This window comes from Ranitomeya imitator, chromosome 4, assembly GCF_032444005.1.
Source record: "Ranitomeya imitator isolate aRanImi1 chromosome 4, aRanImi1.pri, whole genome shotgun sequence".
NCBI classification, from domain to species: Eukaryota; Metazoa; Chordata; class Amphibia; order Anura; family Dendrobatidae; genus Ranitomeya; species Ranitomeya imitator.
The window spans coordinates 181,191,095-181,211,931 of NC_091285.1; the positions used below are offsets into that span (position 1 = coordinate 181,191,095).

At 42.5% G+C, this 20,837-nt stretch overlaps 1 protein-coding gene across 5 annotated transcripts in view; it reads right to left on the reverse strand.

Annotated features, from left to right (window-relative positions):
• Positions 1–1,576: 1,576 nt before the first annotated feature.
• Positions 1,577–20,837, reverse strand: part of SH3TC2 (SH3 domain and tetratricopeptide repeats 2) — a 103,280-nt gene continuing 84,019 nt past the window's right edge. For all 5 annotated transcript variants that reach the window (XM_069764131.1, XM_069764133.1, XM_069764132.1 and 2 more), the window contains 5 exons: positions 18,031–18,181; positions 12,855–12,977; positions 11,639–11,789; positions 8,269–8,465; positions 1,577–2,689 (listed from right to left, as the gene is read on the reverse strand). In XM_069764131.1, the coding sequence (XP_069620232.1) occupies positions 2,498–2,689; positions 8,269–8,465; positions 11,639–11,789; positions 12,855–12,977; positions 18,031–18,181 (814 nt within the window). In that variant the 3' untranslated portion in view covers positions 1,577–2,497. The remainder of the gene's footprint in view (positions 2,690–8,268; positions 8,466–11,638; positions 11,790–12,854; positions 12,978–18,030; positions 18,182–20,837) is intronic.

A 20,837-nucleotide genomic window follows, 5' to 3' on the forward strand; every position in this document is an offset into this window, starting at 1 on the left:
TTGATTGTTTGTTTCTGACCAAATACTTATTTTCCACCATAATATGCAAAAAAAATGTGATTTTCTGGATTTTTTTTTCTCAGTTTGTCTCCCATAGTTGAGGTCTACCTATGATGTAAATTACAGACGCCTCTCATCTTTTTAAGTGGTGGAACTTGCACTATTGCTGACTGACTAAATACTTTTTTGCCCCACTGTACCTCAGGCAGGGAAATGTGTGACCTCAGGAAGGGAAATGTGTTACCTCAGGCAGGGAAATATATTACCTCAGTCAGGGAAATGGATTACCTCAGGCAGGGAAATGTGCTACCTCAAGCAGGGTAATGTGTTACCTCAGGCAGGGTAATGTGTGACCTCAGAAAGGGAATTGCGTGACCTCAGAAAGGGAAATGTGTGACCTCAGGCCACATTAATGTGTTACCTCAGAAAGCAGCAGCTGTGAGCTCCTACTGTTTTTTCTGTATACTCACATCATGATTGACACCAGCGCCCCCCCTGCCCAGGAGATGTGGTATGATCAGACCATGTTCCGACACAGTCAGACACGGCCATTACACAGTACATAGTAGGGATACATAAGATTATCTCAGCACATAAACATTTTTTTGCCACATCCAACTGTGGAATTTATTATTGTTTCTGGATCTATTGATTAAAATGAACTTTGTGGGACAAACCCTTTAAAGGGACACTGTCACATGAATTTGGAGGGAACAATCTTCAGCCATGGAGGCGGGGTTTTGGGGTTTTTGATTCACCCTTTCCTTACCCGCTGGCTGCATGCTGGCTGCAATATTGGATTGAAGTTCATTCTCTGTCCTCCGTAGTACATGTCTGCACAAGGCAAGATTGCAAAGCGCAGGTGTGTACTATGGAGGACAGAGAATGAACTTCAATCCAATATTGCAGCCAGCATGCAGCCAGCGGGTAAGGAAAGAGTGAATCAAAAACCCCAAAACCCCGCCTCCATGGCTGAAGATTGTTCCCTCCAAATTCAGGTGACAGGTTCCCTTTAAGTCAATCTAAATGGGTATTCTCAGCTGATATAGCAGCCCCAATTCTCTCTTTATTTAAGCATGTGCTAAGTCATGGAATATCAATTTCCAAGAAATGAATAGTAATCTACAGTTATGATTACCGTAACTGGTATTGCAAACATACAGCAACTAGTATATTGCAAGCAGGAATGTGATTGGCCTCTTCTCAGAAATGCAGTTGTCTTCCGCCAACCTTTTCTGGCATTCCCGAATAATATCTCATAAAAATGAGTGACATCTCATTAAAGCAATAAATGAGAAAACGTTCTAATGTAAAAGTGTCCTCATCCAACTTGAGCATTTGTTTATATTAGCACTTTTTTTCCAGAGTAAATAAAGAATGCAGGATGCGATATCCAATACTATCAATTAATATTATTGGTTGTGAAATTGATGGTTATCAGTAGAGATGAGCGTATCAGGCAAAATTCTAATTTCCTTGTTTCCATGAGATTCAAAGTTATTGTGAGAGGCCCATGGATTTCAATAAGAGCAGGGGTGATCTAAAGACATGTAGGGCTGAAAAGATGAGCAGAAAGTTGAGAATAAGGATTTTTTTTTATTTTTTTTTTACATTTTGATGGCCTTTTACGACATAGAGGCCGCCATTTTGTTGAATCCTAATGGGAGATACTGCGGAGGGAAGTTTATTGCATGCAATGGTTTAAAGTGACATTTTGTCATGGAAAAGCTTTGACACGGCCAGACCCATTCAAGCAAGCAATACTGGCAATCGGCACTACTGGCTACAACAGTGAAATAAAGGCTGTAAAAAGGCTTTTAAAATATTTAGGAAAATAATCCCTATATATAAATCTATATACATCTATGGAAGATATGTTCATAGCCCAGGCTTTCTACTAAGATGATTTGTCAGAAAGTTAAAACTCCCTTAAAAATTGCATAAACAACTAGAGATTGCAAGAATAACAATAATTTATATTCTATCAAATTGATCTCATTGCTTTATTTCCAGTTATTAGAAATGAGGGATCACATGATAATGTCTAGTGACCATTGCTGCTGATATTTACCTATATCATTGCTTTCTGGTCTAATATCAGCATTTATAAGGTGCGGAGAGGTTTCCAGTATTTTAAGAATAGATTCAATATCGTTCAGCGTCTTTCTCCGGCGAATTTAGTATTGGATGATTCATATTTGGGAAATCAAAGTTCAAAGGGATAGAAAGCACCGTCCACATAAATCCGCACAAATCACTGAAGGATAAGGAGATGCTCACCTTTATACCTGAGATGTTATGAAGAACCCTGTGCAATAACTCTAATCCTGGATCATCCAGAACTGATGACTAGGATCTAATCTTTAGCAACCTCACGTCCAATATCTCGCTAGCGACCGTTATAACACCTGGTCTCCTGTAACCCTATCTGCTATGTACAATGGAAGGGATTTGTGTGCAGCTTTTCGCCCTATAGGAGCAAGTATATGGCACAGATTCATGTAAAAGTCTGCTTATTGCCAAGTCGCAGGATTTGTTTAATGAAAATATCCGCCTGTTCTTCATCACGAAGGAACTTCCCATACACATCAGAAAGTTTCCCCATTAACAGCAGCTGAAATTCTTTGTTGCCCACTTCGATCGCAGCTGCAAGGGCCAAGGAGAGGTAAGTGACGGCATCTTCCGCATCCTGTAAACAGGTAACACGGTGACATCAGGACAGCTTTATCCGAGAGGAAGTATCATCAGCTTTCACTCATCACACAGTACACGCAGACATGTTCACGTGCGCTTATGTACTCACATTGAATGGGAATGTTTACCAAGTTATTACATTGTCTCAGCATGTTACTTCCTTCACATCCACAGCAAATAATGTTGAATTTCAATATCATCCCTCCATAAAATGCTAAACTAACCGTTGTAAACAGGAGACGGATCGTGATCAGATTAAAGGAGCTGCCATATTTTTACATTTCGGTTTCTAAAAGGCTTTCTTAGTTTGTTAATAGCTTGTAGTCATTTTTATTGTTCTATTTCAAGTGGTTTACCAATAAAAAAAATAGCTTTCTGTCTTATTTTTCATATATAGAAGGTGCCTGAATTGTCTGTATATTGAAAGGGTCCGGGTCCTGGGACCTCCACCAATCATTCAATAGACCCCAATAAGTGAGTCACTCAGCAGACAAGAGTATACACAGACCAGAGTACAAACTCAACAGAACGCATAAGCTATGATTAGTGTTGAGCGATACCTTCCGATATTCGGAAATATCGGGATCGGATTGTATCGGCCGATATCCAAAAAATATCGGATATCGCCGATACCGATACCGGAAACCAATGCAAGTCAATGCGACGCAAATATCGGAATGAAAATAAACCCTTTCTTTCCTTGTACATCCTGTTCCGGATGGGGGAAGAGTGTGGGCGGTGCGTGGGCGGAGACCGCGTGTCTGTGTGGGACCATGGGGGGTCTGTGCGGGCCCGCTGGGGGTCTGTACGGGCCTCTCGGGGGTCTGTGCGGCCTGCTGGGGATCTGTGCAGCCTGCCGGGGGTATGTACAGGTCTCTTGGGGGTCTGTGCGGCCTGCCAGGGGTCTGTGCGACCTGCTGGGGGTCTGTACGGGCCTCTGGGGGCTCTGTGCGGCCTGCTGGGGGTTTGTGCGGCCTGCCGGGGGTCTGTACGGGCCTCTCGGGGGTCTGTGCGGCCTGCTGGGGGTCTTTGTGTTTGTGTTCAGGCATTGTCCGTTGGGACTACAAGTCCCATCTGGCTATGCCTGCTACAATGGCAGTGATTGACACATTAGCCAATGATGGGACAGTAGTAATCCCATCATCCGGCTAATGTGTTGAATGTAAAAAAAAACAACTACATACTATATACATACTACATACATACATACTGCATACATACATGCATACATACTACATACATACTACATTCTACGTACAACTTACTACATACATGCTACATACATGCTAAATACATACTACATACATACCGTATTTTCCGGCGTATAAGATGACTTTTTAACCCCTGAAAATCTTCTTAAAAGTCGGGGGTCATCTTATAAGCCGGGTGTCGTCTTGTGCGTCCGGGTGCAGACCAATGTGTATATGGTGGGTGGGGGGAGTGGTCCCGATGACGAAGAAGGGGCGTCTCACAGAAAAGTGTGAGTGCAGTATCCCCTATTACCTCATTGTAGCAGCATGGGGTCTCTGTGCTGGGGAGTGGCGGCTGCTCCTCTTTGTGCGCGTGGGTGCTGTGCTGTGGGGCGGCGGCTCCTCTTTGAGGAATTGGGAAATGCCGGAGGAGCCCTGACTCTGCATGAAGATACGCTGCTGCCGCCCCACAGCACAGAGCCCTGACGCTGCACGAAGAGGAACCGCCGCCCCACAGCACAGCACCCACGCGGCACAAAGAGGAGCAGCCGCCGCCTCTCCCCAGCACAGAGACCCCACACGCTGCTACAATGAGGTAATAGGGGGATACTCCACTCACACTTTCCTGTGAGACGCCCCCTCTTCGTCTTCGGGACCATTCCCCCCCAAAAAGGCACATTAGTCATCGGCCCTATAAGACGACACATGGCATATAAGGAGACCCCCGACTTTTAAGAAGATTTTATATTTTAACTGGAAAAGTTGGGGGGTCGTCTTATACGCCCAGTCATCTTATACGCCGGAAAATACATATACTACATATAATACATACATACAATACAGTATGTATGTAGCATGTTGTATGTATGTAGTATGTTGTATGTATGTAGTATGTATGTAGTATGTTGTATGTAGTATGTATGTAGTATGTATGTATGTAGTATGTTGTATGTATGTAGTATGTATGTAGTATGTTGTATGCAGTATGTTGTATGTATGTATGTAGTATGTATGTAGTATGTAGTTTTTTTTTTTTTTTTTACATTCAACACATTAGCCGGATGATGGGACTACTACTGTCCCATCATTAGCTAATATGTCAATCACTGCCATTGCAGCAGGCTTATCCCGATGGGACTTGTAGTCCCATCGGACGATGCTTGCACACAAACACAAAGACCCTCGGCAGGCCGCACAGACCCCCGGCAGGCCGCACAGACTCCCAAGAGGCCCATACAGACCCCCGGCAGGCCGCACAGACCCCCGGCAGACCACACAGACCCCCGAGAGGCCTGCGCAGACCCGCAGCAGTCCGCACAGACCCCCGGCAGGCTGCACAGACCCCCAAGAGGCCCATACAGACCCCCAGCAGGCCGCACAGACCCCCAGCAGGCCCGCACAGACCCCCGGCAGGCCGCACAGACCCCCGGCAGGCCCGTACAGACCCCCGGCAGGCCCACACAGACCACCCACGATCATGCACAGACCCCGCCCACACACACAGACACGCAGTCTCCGCCCACACACCGCCCACACTCCATTATAGGGCATCATTGCACTATAGGAACTTCCGATTCCAGTATCCGATATCTTAAAAGTATTGGAACTCAGTATCGGAAATCCGATACAGCGAATTTCGGCCGATACCCGATATTTGCTGTATCGTAATGCTCAACACTAGCTATGATGCTTATGCATTCTATTTATTTCGTACTCTACTCTGTATGCTCTCTTGTATGCTGAGCTGCACAATTCTCAGGGGTTTATTATGTGATTGACAAGGGTCTCTGAACCCTGATCCACGCTGATAAGCAGGGAATTCAAGTGCTTGTTGAATCTGAAAAATCAGGAAAAAAGTTTTATCACTCTTTTATTATGACAATTGCAATTTTCCTTGTTGGCCACTAGATGTCAGCACGGTGGTCAGCGCTCATAGCAAGTGAGTAATTCTGCTGCATACAGGCGATCTGACCATTGCCTGTATGTAGCAGAGCCGATCGGACAACTGCAGCTTATAGTCTCCTATGGAGACTACTGAAGAATGCAAAAAGTAAAAAAAAAATGTTTTTAAAGGTATTAAAAGATAAAAAAAAAAATATAAAAGTTAAAATCACCCCCCTTTCGTCCCGTTCAAAATAAAACAATGATCACAAAATATGGAGACGCTACGGGTATCGGAAAATGGCACAATTTATTTTTTAACAAATTTTGGAATTTTTTTTCACCATTCAAATAAAAAAGAACCAACACATGTTTGGTGTCTATGAACTCGTAATGACCTGGAGAATCATAATGGCAGGTCAGTTTTAGCATTTAGTGAACGTGGTAAAGATATTTAAAAAAAAAAACAAATGTGGAATTGCACTTTTTTTGCAATTTCACCGCACTTGGATTTTTTTCCCGTTTTCGAGTACACGACATGGTAAAACCAATGGTGTCGTTCAAAAGTGCAACCTCTGGTCATTAAGGGGTTAGCCTCTAGGATCCCATGCTCTGCTTATAGTTTGCTTGGGCTGGTACATCGTCAACTGTGCGCCACATGCTGCATAGAAGACGTCACACCAGGCCGGTGAATTAAGCGCTCAGGAAATATGAGCAGCTCCTGTCGATTGCCAGAGAACCCTGATCTGGCCCATGGATTGAAGTTGTCACTCATGACATGCAGTTAAAACCTTAGACGCTATAAAAAAAATCTAAAAATTCTCCAATATTACAGAAAACTATTTTTTACTCGGACATGCTTCTGCTTCCTATGTTGATTTAAATATAATGCTTTAAATACAGGTCCTTCTCAAAAAATTAGCATATAGTGTTAAATTTCATTATTTACCATAATGTAATGATTACAATTAAACTTTCATATATTATAGATTCATTATCCACCAACTGAAATTTGTCAGGTCTTTTATTGTTTTAATACTGATGATTTTGGCATACAACTCCTGATAACCCAAAAAACCTGTCTCAATAAATTAGCATATCAAGAAAAGGTTCTCTAAACGACCTATTACCCTAATCTTCTGAATCAACTAATTAACTCTAAACACATGCAAAAGATACCTGAGGCTTTTATAAACTCCCTGCCTGGTTCATTACTCAAAACCCCCATCATGGGTAAGACTAGCGACCTGACAGATGTCAAGAAGGCCATCATTGACACCCTCAAGCAAGAGGGTAAGACCCAGAAAGAAATTTCTCGACAAATAGGCTGTTCCCAGAGTGCTGTATCAAGGCACCTCAATGGTAAGTCTGTTGGAAGGAAACAATGTGGCAGAAAACGCTGTACAACGAGAAGAGGAGACCGGACCCTGAGGAAGATTGTGGAGAAGGACCGATTCCAGACCTTGGGGAACCTGAGGAAGCAGTGGACTGAGTCTGGTGTGGAAACATCCAGAGCCACCGTGCACAGGTGTGTGCAGGAAATGGGCTACAGGTGCCGCATTCCCCAGGTAAAGCCACTTTTGAGCTACAGAGAAGCAGCACTGGACTGTTGCTAAGTGGTCCCAAGTACTTTTTTCTGATGAAAGCAAATTTTGCATGTCATTCGGAAATCAAGGTGCCAGAGTCTGGAGGAAGACTGGGGAGAAGGAAATGCCAAAATGCCTGAAGTCCAGTGTCAAGTACCCACAGTCAGTGATGGTGTGGGGTGCCATGTCAGCTGCTGGTGTTGGTCCACTGTGTTTCATCAAGGGCAGGGTCAATGCAGCTAGCTATCAGGAGATTTTGGAGCACTTCATGCTTCCATCGGCTGAAATGCTTTATGGAGATGAAGATTTCATTTTTCAGCACGACCTGGCACCTGCTCACAGTGCCAAAACCACTGGTAAATGGTTTACTGACCATGGTATTACTATGCTCAACTGGCCTGCCAACTCTCCTGACCTGAACCCCATAGAGAATCTGTGGGATATTGTGAAGAGAAAGTTGAGAGACGCAAGACCCAACACTCTGGATGAGCTTAAGGCCGCTATTGAAGCATCCTGGGCCTCCATAACATCACAGCAGTGTCACAGGCTGATTGCCTCCATGCCACGCCGCATTGAAGCAGTCATTTCTGCCAAAGGATTCCCGACCAAGTATTGAGTGCATAACTGAACATTATTATTTGTTGGTTTTTTTGTTTGTTATTAAAAAACACTTTTATTTGATTGGATGGGTGAAATATGCTAATTTATTGAGACAGGTTTTTTGGGTTATCAGGAGTTGTATGCCAAAATCATCAGTATTAAAACAATAAAAGACCTGATAAATTTCAGTTGGTGGATAATGAATCTATAATATATGAAAGTTTAATTGTAATCATTACATTATGGTAAATAATGAAATTTAACACTATATGCTAATTTTTTGAGAAGGACCTGTATAATATTAGAAGATCTTTTACCTTTCGTCTATGCAGTGCAATATCCCCCAGCCGCCAATACACCTTCACGTAATATCCAGCCTCTGCTGCATGTTGTATCGGCGAAGAACATACAGACAGCGCCTTAAGATAACAGTACTCAGCAATCTCATAAATCTGCAAGGCATAGTAGATTCCGGCCAGTCGATGAAATGCAATCAGTTCATGTACTGGATCCCCTAGATTGAGACACAAAACAATCAGGCAATAGGAGGGAGACATTTTTTTTTGTCTTTGTCAATTACAGAATTATCAGTAAATGTACTATTAAATAGAGAGGTCCATTCATTTCAGAAGAAGATTTCTTACAAACTAAAAGGTGTATGTTTTCTAAGTATAGATGACTGCTGACGCTGTGCCATATCCATAATAATCTACTATATAATTGTCTAAGGGTCACTTTTGTCTGTCTTTCTGTCACAGATATTCATTGGTCGCGGCCTCTGTCTGTCATGGAATCCAAGTCGCTGATTGGTCGTGGCAAAACGCCCACGACCATTGCCACGACCAATCAGCGACGGCCACAGTCCTCTCCTTCCTCCCCGCAGTCAGGACCAAAAGTCTTAACCTTACATTTTATGAATACCAAAATGATCAGAATGTTGGTCATGTCTTCTATTTCTATATAATGTGTGTAAATAGTTTATTAATAAGCACATCTCCAGAAACAAATAAAATACACAAAATAATGTAGAATTCTTAAATCTCATGTGAAGAATCAGAAATGATGCTATATTTGTGATAGACCTGCAAGCTTTTCTCTTCAGGCGTTTTCACGTGCACGCATAGTGGAGACTGGATTTCTTGAAATCCAATCCACTATGCTGTAACATCTAGCCGCTGTGGCTTGGACGCTGCCTATGTACGCAGCATCCAACCCACAGCGTTTACTGACTGTGAGAACATGTTCTGCTTGGGTGATCAGGTACCCTATAGAGGGTAAATGATTGCCCCTGATCTTACATATAAAGAAGAATAGCAGACTATGAGTTTCAAAACTGTTTATTATTATATGCATTTCAATAGATTTCAAATGTATACTGAAACAAAGGTTATTATATTCGTGTTTACTCATTTAATTAGTCAATTTCATGTTTCTGGGTCTTTTACACAGGTAACCCATGCTTAGTCATAATCATTAACAACAATTACTGTACAGCTCCATCAAGGTATGGATTCTTCAAGGACTCTGAAGCATCCAGTGCATTCCTGCATGCCGACTTACTGCCCAGTCTGCCCTGCTGCATCTCCTGCTCCGGCTTCTGTGCACCAGGTCTCCTGGCAGCGTGCTTAGGGCGCATGCAGTCCATGTCTCTTAAAGAGACAGCGTGCACATTCCTAATGTGTCCCCAGCCAATAGCTGATAGACACTTAGCACTTACAGCACCTCCACCTTTGGGAGGTGCCTGAGCAACAATTGTAGTTATTCAGCCTACAAGCTGATAGCTAGTGATCAGGTCTCAGTACCAGTACAGGTTAACCTGTACTAGTACCAGTTCTACTTTCATATCCCATCCTGTCTGTACAGTACCTGAATCCAAAACCATTCCAGCGGTACCTGAACTCGAAACCTCTCCGGAGGTACTTGAACCCTGAAAGCGCTCCAGCGGTACCTGAGCCTGAATCCCACACTGCCTGAACTGGTTCCAGTATCCGTCCCATCTGGTCGAATGGCTGCATCTGAATCCTCTGTATCTGGTCCTGTGCTGGACTCCTAGTTCATTCTACTGTCCTGACGGCTGCTGCAGTATCGGGATCTGTCCTGGAGTAGCACCTGGCACCTAGCTGGGCTTAACTCTAACCCCAACATCAGGGGCTCAAGTAAAAGCTCAGGAGGTAGATTAGTTACTCTCCTCCGGGCTCTCAGTGGTCCATGGTGCAGTGGGTCCAAGATCCAAAAGTGTGACAGTTAGTGGCATATCCAGTAATTTCTAAGGTTGAACTTTGACACTTTTTGTCAGTCTCCTAGACAATAAGTGAAGCATCAGCGTTTGTGCATGACCATGCCACTTAATTCCATCCCAGTCACAGCAAAGAGGAGCCGTGGCTTGTGCCCCAAGTTCTAGTATTCAGAGGTGGTCCAAGTGATAGAATCTTCAGCAATCAGACATTTATCATGCATCTTGCATATAACTGACAAGTGTCTCTAATCAGAAACCCTTTAAGTCCCTATCTATCAAGTTGAGATCATTCTTAATATTTAACAATGCGTAAAAATGAATTTCCCATTTAATTGTCCTTGTCAATATCTGGATAACAGCTATAATTAATGCATAAAGACCTGTCTTTGCCCACATTTCGATGCTCAAATGAACCCAAGGACTACTTCTTTGCAATGTAAATAGCATAAAGCTATTCATCTGTTTCTGAAAATAAAATATTCTAAACATATACGGTAACAACTGACACCTTTTTATAGTATTTACTTAGCTCATTAGTTAAAAGAAGGCCAAATTACTTTGGCTTGTTGAAAGTTTACCATTTGAACAGCACTTTTATCCCCAATTAAAAGTAGCACAAGTGCACATACCCGACCACTGCTCCATTCATTCTCTATTGGGTTACCTAAATTAGTCGAATGTAGCCCTTGGTAGCCTCATAGAGAATGAATGGCACATCAGTCGAGTGTGTACACTGGTATTTTCTTTTAACAGGAATAAAGTTCCCCATTCTGCTTATCAGTTTTGGTCCCAGAGATTGTTTTAAACCGAATAACCAAATGACAAAAAATCTAATTTTATCCAATCCAAAATGATACATAACTTTTTATTGCTAAATTAAAAATCTGAGTAATTAGTGCAGATCATATGTTGAAGTGCCTATGAATATTAACTCTGTTCTTTATTGGTTCTACCTATTTTTAAATGTACCCCGAGGTGAATTGCTATGCTAGCTGAGCCATTCAATTGTAATATACTTATGGATAGATTTACCTATAAGTGAGGTGTGCAGCTACAATAGCCTCAAATTGTAAAACAAGCCTAAAGCAAAAGGATTGCCATCCATTATTTAACCATCAAGAATTGTATCCTATTTTCTAAAGTCTATTGACCAGAGGAACAATAAAGCGTCTTCCCAACATGTTTCATCAGGGTAATGATTCAAACGCATCTGCAATTTAACAATTAAAAGTTATGTTTTATTTTGGATTGGTCAAAATGGGATTTTTTTGCACTTGGATACTGGATTTAAAATATTAGTTAATTCTTACAGATACGATTGAGCAATTCCGGTTTGGTCTCAGAGGTTGGACTCCCACCATTCAGTATCTTAAGACCAATCCCGCAGATAGCTGGATTTTTTCACCAAAAAACCCCTTTAAGTTATTACAAGTAGATGTTCGAATACCTACCAACAAGGGTGCTGAGCCTGACAGCCATTGTCGCAAATTCCAGTGAAGATTTATAATCTTTCTGATGTATTAGCAGCTGGGTGAGCTTGTGAAAAATTCGGAGTTGTGATCGGGTGTCTTCCAGTTTCTTTGCCAGAGGCAGGGCGCCATCCTGAAAATGATGATACAAATTCTGAATACGCTTGTAATGTAAACTACTTGATGAAATTAAACAAAAAGATCCAATTCTTTTATTGCATATTACAGATCAATCTATAATTTTAAGAAAAACATTCATATGCCATACTGGCGTGAATTCAAGATTGCTCATTAATTTTTACTTTTAGTCTATGTGTATTATGCTTGGCAAAGCACCAGTTTGTGCTCCAGAGCTACTGTCCTTAAAATGTATATTGCTTCCATAAAAATTCCTCTGTGACTTTTAGGACATTTTAATGATATTTGCGCCGTCTTTGATCAAAGTAGTAAAGAACACAATATCACGTAGAGCAATCCTCTGGTACTAATTAAACATTTGATGGGGTATAAGGTCATCAGGATAAGAGAATATTATATTAGTAATATAAGTACAAAATATGAGCATATAAACAGTAAAATATCACTAAAAACAGCATCAAATTACTTGTTATTAAGACTGATGTATGGGATTACTTGAAGACAATGTGGACAGGGATTTAACAAGGAACGTTCAACCTATGAAAACAAATGAGTCATCAAACCCTGCGTTTTTGATGACAAGCTCTGGCATCACACCCCCATCACACCCCGGTTCCAACCAATTTAGGCAGAGCAAGAAGAAACTGGTGCGAAAACAGAAAACAAGGCACCATTTTCTGCAATTTTGTGACTTTTCCAAACTTTTTACACCACTTTTCTGCCATAAAAGCCTTGATTAATCAGGGCCCACACGTAAACTACAGTTTCAATGATTGGATAATATTTGATACTAAGGTATCTTTAGTTGATGTAGTTATTTTTCCATCCGATTTTATTGACTAAGGTTCTGAACTGACCAAAGAGATTTAAAATTTAGGAAGTTTATTCTCTATGATATAAATGATTTCTTCCGTTAGACCACATTTTTAATAGAGATTACAATATTTAGAGGAAAGTAATAAAAAAAACTTTCAGGACGCTGAAAGATTAGTGAAAAAAATAATATACAGAATTGTAAGTGGGTTAATTATTTATAATTTAAATTATAAGCAATCATTACCTTGTAAAAAGGAAGAGCCTTTTCTCTTGTCTGTAGCCCGTGGAAGAACACATCTCCGGCAGCTTCATACAGGTGCAATGTAGCAGAAAAGTGCTCTGCTTTCATGGAAGCTTGGATGCCAGCCTGTAAGACATTCATTTTAAAGCCATCAGTCATTAAACTGTCTTTTTGAAATAACTTAACCCCTTCATGACCCCAGCTTTTTTCGTTTTTGCGTTTTCGTTGTTTGCACCCCTCCTTCCCAGAGCCATAACTTTTTTATTTTTCTGTCAATATGGCCATGTGAGGGCTCATTTTTTTGTGGAATGAGTTGTACTTTCGAACGACATCATTAGTTTTAGCATGCCGGGAAAACGGGAAAAAAATTCCAAGTGTGGTGAAATTGCAAAAAAAATGCAATCCCACACTTGTTGTTTATTTAGCTTTTTTGCTAGGTTCACTAAATGCTAAAACTGACCTGACATTATGATTCTCCAGGTCATTATTAAGTCATAGACACCAAACATGTATAGGTTTTGTTTTATCTAAGTGGGAAACAAAAATTCCAAACTTTGCTAAAAAAAAAAAAAGCACAATTTTCCGATACCCGTAGAGTCTCCATTTTTCGTGATCTGGGGTTGGGTGAGGGCTTATTTTTTTGCATGCCGAGCTGAGGTTTTTAATGATACCACTTTGATGAAGATGCATTCTTTTGATCGGCCGTTATTGCATTTTAATGCAATGTCACGACGACCAAAAAACGTAATTCCGCCGTATCAAATTTTTTTCTCGCTATGCCGTTTAGCGATCAGGTTAATCCTTTTTTTTATTGATAGATCGGGCGATTCTGAACACAGTGATACCAAATATGTGTATATTTGATTTTTTTATTGTTTTATTTTGAATGGGGCAAAAGGCGGGTGATTTAAACTTTTATATTTTTTTCTTTTTTTTCATATTTTTTAAAAAAAAATTTTTAACTTTTGCCATGCTTCAATAGCCTCCATGGGAGGCTAGAAGCTGGCATAGCCTGATCGGCTCTGCTAAATAGGAGCAATGCTTAGATCGCTCCTATGTAGTAGAATTGCTTCATTACTATGAGCGCCGACCACAAAGTGGCACTCACAGCAATCTGGCATCAACAACCATAGAGGTCTTCAATAGACCTCTGCTTGTCATGCTGATGCATCAATGACCCCCGATCACGTGACGGGGGACAGCGATGCGCGCATTTCCGGCCCCATGGCCAGAAGCGCTGGTTAAATGCCGCTATCAGAGTTTGACAGCGGCATTTAACTAGTTAATAGCGGCAGGTGGATCGCGATTCCACCCGCCGCTATTGCGGGCACATGTCAGCTGTATAAAACAGCTGACATGCCCCGGCTTTGATGTGGGCTCACCGCCGGAGCCCGCATCAAAGCGGGGATTCTGACCTTGGACGTGATAGGGAAATCAGGGACCACCTTAATGTATTCTCATAATTCATATATATGTCTCAGAATATGTCCAGACATGCCTGACTTTGCTAAGTCATCTTGTTGACTACTTGAACTGCTGAGAGAGGTAAAAACCGAATGAGACTTAGGACATTAGCCCCTACGTGTCTTAAACCCAAGTTACCCCTTAGGTAAAGATCACCTGATGAATTAAGAATGATCTCATATGTAATAAACAGTTGATTTGCGCACAGACATGATGTATACGCCTACTCAAAAGTGTATATAACTGAATGTCCTTCCCTGAATAAACACAGCAGCTGATACAGATACCACATCTGATCTCTGTCCGTCATTCTCCAGAGCAACTCACACATTTGGCAGCCATCCAATATCCCTGAGGGTCTGACTTGCAGACCGCCCTAACATTTTTGGCGTCCCTTGGGCGGGCGGCCAAACGGAAGACCACCAATATCTGGAAGTCCGGCAGCCGCAGACCTGAGACCAGGACACACAGACAACATCACCGGTGAAGGTAAGAACCTTAGCTTCTTACAATCTCTCTGTGTCTCCACCTGTCTCACAAATCTGCAGCCAGATTTCAAGGTATGATATAGTCGGATCTTCCTACAAGGCCGTCCATATTATTTGGCAAAGAAGCATAGAATATCCTACGTGATACTTTAAAGGCATATTGGATTGGTCAATTTTATGTGCTGCTATCCCTGTTATATGTCTAGCACATGACTGAAGAGTGAATGAGTGTGTGAATTTACCCATGAGGAGACGTCCTTTTTGGGCGAGTGACAGAGATACGGTCTAAAAAGCCGGTTGAATCGGGTTAGGGTCTCTGCAGTTCCCTACGGTGACTCCTTGGGGCATCCTGGGTCAGAGATCAAGTCTGTCTGTGTCTATCTGTCCTTGCACGCACAAGCTGCCCCTCCCTAGATGGTGCTGATAGGTCAGGAGAAAATTTGGGTCACATTAATCTGCCTGCTGTTAGCTAGTTTTGTTCTCTGGTCAATATATAGGGTTTCTGTGTATGCCATCTTAAGTCTGAAGGAGGATTAGTGAGTGACGCTGCGGCGGTCACAAGGGCCAAATCACTAATCATCCCCGCAGTCTGCACGCCTATTGGCTGAGTTTTTAGCATTGGTTACGAAACGAGCGAAAAAGGGGATTTACGCTTCTGCACACCTGAACTGTGAAAACGGTGGAGGTTAGAAAGTGTAGATATTTAGGGTATTAGTACCATAGGAACAGGAAATAGAGGCCGTGAAAAGTGGGCACAATAAGGGGCTACACATTAAAGCAGTGAAATATCAGCATCAGTCAGAAAGACCAGAGAACGTAGAGAGAGAGAGGGAGAGCAGGCAGAAATGGGAAACATAGATAGTAAAGAGCATAGGGAGGGGTGCAGTGCCCATGAGATAGTGAAGAAAAGGAAAGGCAAAGTTGCTGTGAAGGACTCTAGTAAGTTGCTAGATTAGGAATGAAGAATGACCCGCTAGATTCTTTCCTCTGGGACTCAGCTCTAGCAGGGAGTATGGGATGGATTACGTATAATAAGTTATTGGCACAGGCAAGGGCTTGGGCAGATGTAGCAAAAGAGTTAAAAAGAGAAGGAGGATGGGTTAAGGTAGAAACACCGCAAGGAATGAGGTTCAGACAGAAAGCAAAAACGCCTCCGCCATATCAACCTCATCTCACGGCTCCTGCTCTGCCAGGTCTGGAAGGGTGGGTGTGTGTGTGTGGACAGCAGAACCCCGACTGGCGTGAACAATGTTCTGCCTGCGGGAGACCAAGACCCTACGGGGCACCAACGACAGGACTTTATCCTGTCATTCACACCCAGACTAGAACCCACGACCCTGGACACAACGTGACAGTCAAATCAGAAGAAAACATGGGCACACCAGTAGATGACGGAGACTATCAACCCTCAAACACAAATCTCCACACTATGGATGCAACTGGCGCTGCGGCATCAACATCCACCCCCATACGCACAACTACACCCATGATGACAACTGCCTCCCATTACAAACCATGTGGCCCAAAAGACCACATGACACTGGTCAAGGATGCACCAGACCCATATGACTTACCCATGGCCTTCTACAGATGAATGGTAGGACTGAATAATACCTATACATGTACTTGAGTAGATTTAGAATCCATCTTAAGAGGGAAAATTGGGGACACACGAATGGAGTCAGTTCTGGATGCAATAAACAGGGCAGGGAGAAGATATCTATATGTCAAAACTGTGGAGTCAGGAATAGACTTCCTACGGGGTCTACATGCATGGTGCCGGAAAAAGGTGGGGGAATCCACAATTTCCCTACTGGATGTAGTACAAGGTCCAAATGACACAGTAGAACACTTCTGGGGGAACTGAAAACTGAGACATGCAGATTTGGGGTATGACGATATGGGGGAAGCAGGTAGAAGACTATTCCATGGGGCATTCATAGCAGGGCTTAAACCACAGCTCAGGCAGAAGGTCGAGGCAGCCAAGCCCGACTGGAGAATATGCCAGATAGAGGAATTGGTGCGGGTGGCAAAAGGGGTGGAATTAGATCAGAAGGCAAAGCCAGTACAGATGCATTATGCTTCCAATGACGTTCAGAGGCATAGGACAAATTCTGCCAGAAGGGATCGGCGACAGACTGAGTGCTATAACTGTGGGAAGAAGGGGCACATCAGCCGTCAGTGCAGGGCACCCAGGAAGGAGACTCAGCCCAAGACGGACGCCCCAACCTAAAACCCACAATAGGGAACAGGCAACCCCGTAGCCATCTACCCCCTTAGGGCACGCACACATCCAATATCCCTGAGGGTCTGACTTGCAGACCACCCTAACAGACGTACTATTCCATCTGAGGTCAGAAAGTGGTTAAAGGGGATTTTCCACCCACAAAGTACATTTGAATTAATAGATCTTGGAATAAAAATAAATTGCAAAATTTTATGTGTTAAAAAAATGTTCCTGTGTTGAGATAATCCTATAAATGTGCCCCTGCTGTGTATTGTGCAGAGGTTGTGTCTGACCATGCAGGAACATGGTGTATACTACGCGGGCTGTGCAATATACTACGCGGGCTGGGCAATATACTACACGGGCTGGGCAATGTACTACGCGGGCTGGGCAATGTACTACGTGGGCTGTGCAATACACTACGCAGGCTGGGCAATATACTATGCGGCGGGCTGGGCAATATACTACGCGGACTGGGAAATATACTACGCGGGCTGGGCAATGTACTACGCAGGCTGTGCAATATACTACGCGGGCTAGGCAATATACTATGCGGGCTGTGCAATATACTACGCGGGCTGTGCAATATACTATATACTACGTGGGCTGTCTTATACACAACATGGCCAGTGTTATACACTACGTGGCCTGTGTTATACACTGCGTGCGTGGTACTGCGCGGGCTGTGCAATATACTACGTGGGCTGTGCAATATACTATGTGGGCTATGCTATATACTCCGTGGCTGTGCTATATACTACGTGCCCGGCCACAATCAATCAGCGACAGGTGTAGTCCGGCCGCGAATTGGCACGGGATTTCAACCACGCTTCGCTAATTGGTTGCAGCCAGCTGAATCCTGTGTATTCAATGTATTATTCTAAAATCTTCATAAATAAACTACATACATATTCTAGAATACCCGATGCATTAGAATCGGGCTACCGTCTAGTAATCTATATACATTTACATTTTGAATTCCATTTATGTTATTACTTACATGCAGGTAAATCTCTACAAGTTCATATTCTTGCAGCAGATAATATACTTTTCCAGCTTGAATCCACCTCTCAGCAGATTTCTCATGTTGTCCCAGGTCAATAGAAATCCTTAGACTTTGCTTTGTATAGTCCAGAGCTTTTCTTAGGGATCTACAAATGAATACACTAACCTTAACACATCAATGAGAAAGCACAGAGGTGAAAATTGAAGCTATTTTTTATCACCATTAATATGTGTAACTTCAGCTGTTTATCTTCCTTTTTACACACTGAACATCTTATTTGCATTACAAGATACTTGTGAAACGATTGCCGCAATTATCATATTATGTCAGTGTACCTTTGCACTTCCATTTTTTATTTTGCTTTCTCTTTAGTTTGCATGTTAGGTCGCAGAGTGGTCAAGTTGAATGGCAACCTGCTGACCCTATATTACCCCACTATTACTGTAGAACACTATACAAAATTAGCACAACAGTCAGAGACAAGTATGTACAGTATATGGGATTATTAAAACAAAATAATTTTGGCCATATACTGAGTATATTGAAAATATTGAAATGGGTATTCTCAAGTTGTCTCTTGAGCAATTCAGAGCAATGCAGGCTTCAAACTTCCAATTTTTTGAGCTTTCTTGAGTGCTAGTCCTGATGAATAGTAGGACTGTATTATTAGTAGAACTCAAGGCAAGATCTGCTATATTACATTCAGCCCTCTGTAGGTTTTCTCCATCCACTAGAAAAATAATTTTTTACGGATTCAGCAAAAAACAGATGGAATGTGTGACCATCAGGCGCAGTCCGGCACTAATACAACTCTATGAGAAAAAATGGATCCGGCAGACAAAAAAGGATCTGTTTTTTTTCAAAATTTGCCGGATTGTGCCTGACGGCGAAAACCTGATGTGTGAAAGTAGCCTAACTTGGATGTTAAGAGTTAACTCCTCTTCCTACCTAATTGTTTCTCTGTATATATCTCAGCATTGTTAGTGCCTTAGGATTATATACTGTTTTTCTCTTTACATGTTCAATAAATAAAGATACAGTAAAAAAAAAGAGGTAATTATCTCCTGGAATGCAAGTTCTCCACACTCTTGGCCTGGGTCTGCAAGCCAAGATTCATGGATGTACCCTATCTTATTGTATGGCTGTGGATGGGGAGTAGTAGTAGTAGAGCAGCGGGTCACAGGAGGCAGGAGCCAGCTGCTGCAGCTAACACTGTGCCCGCTGCTAAAGAAAATTAATATTCACTGCTCCTCATGCCCATAGTCCCTCCAACCTCTTTGCACTGAAACAGGCACCAAGAAGTGGGGAGAAGTGAATATTCATTCTGTTTAATAGTGGGCACACTGTTAGCCGCAGTTGCCCGCTTTCAGTAGTGGCTGGGCGATCACGTATGCCTGCTATTAAAGGGAATGAATATTCACTACTCTCCACTCCCATTGATGGGGATGGAGCCATGTATACCCGGATGGGGATGGTGGCCATGGATACCAGGATAGGGATGGTGGTAATGGATACCAGGATGAGTATGGTGGCCATGGATACCATGATGGGGAGAGTGGCCATGAATTCCAGGATGGGGATGGTGGCCATGGATACCAGCATGGGTATGGTGGCCATGGACACCAGGATAGGGATGGGAGCCATGTATACCAGGATGGGAATAGTGGCCATAGATACCAGGAAGGAGATGGGGGCCATATATACCTTGATTGGGGGCCATGTATACTTGGGTGGGGACATATATACCAGGATTGGGATCATATATACAAGGATGGGGACATATATACCACAATGGGGGATATTATTACAGAATTGGGGGACATTACCCCTATAACAGTGTCAGCAGCAGATACTCCCAATACACTATATCAGGACTACATTTTTTGCTTCAATTGTTTTTCTTCCTGTAAAACCTAGGTGCGTCTTATGGTCTGGTGCGTTTTATAGTCCAAAAAGTGTAAAGTGATTCCAGATTACTTGTAGGATGTTCAATAAAAACTAGCACACAAGACGTATCTAACCAGAAAGCAAAATGGAGTGCCATTACAGGTAAGTAACAGCAACACCTGCCCACAGAGGAGCAATTTTTTTATGTGACCGCGAACAAATTGTTGCATTTTGCCTTTCTATCAGAAATAAAAAATGTATTAACAAGACAATATCTTAAAGAGAAATGTCTCCTAGCCTATTCTGCGATATATGCCTCAGTTTTCTAATTAGTTTTAATATATGAAAATGCAATGTACAGCTCTGGCAAAAATTAACAGACCACCAAATCAAAACACTGTCATGGGCAGCCCAATCTCAAGACCTGAACCCCATTGAAAACCTCTGGAATGTAATCAAGAGGATGATGGATAGCAGGAGTGGATTAAGGGTAGCCAGGGCCCCGGGCTGTTCAGACATTGTGGGCCCCTGGTCATGTGACGGGGTCATGTGATGGGGTCATGTGACGGGGTCATGCGACGGGGTCATTGTATACCTGAACCAGATTATTCCAGAAAAATAGTTGCTGTCTGAAACTATAACCTGTCAAACATCCATTGATCTAGTCAATTTACCCTTCAGTTCAGTATATAGTATACAGTGTATAGTGTCAGTGTATAGGTAACACTGACTCACCAGTGATGTCTCTAGGTGAAGTCCTTCATCTTTCATCCAGCACAGACCGCCATCACTTCATTCAGCCAGGACTCGACTCTGCAGGAAATAACACAGTTATTTCGAACTCCGCTTGTAGAACACATTACTTAATTTTTCCTAACTTCTACATTACACCACATGAAGAAAAAGAGGCGACA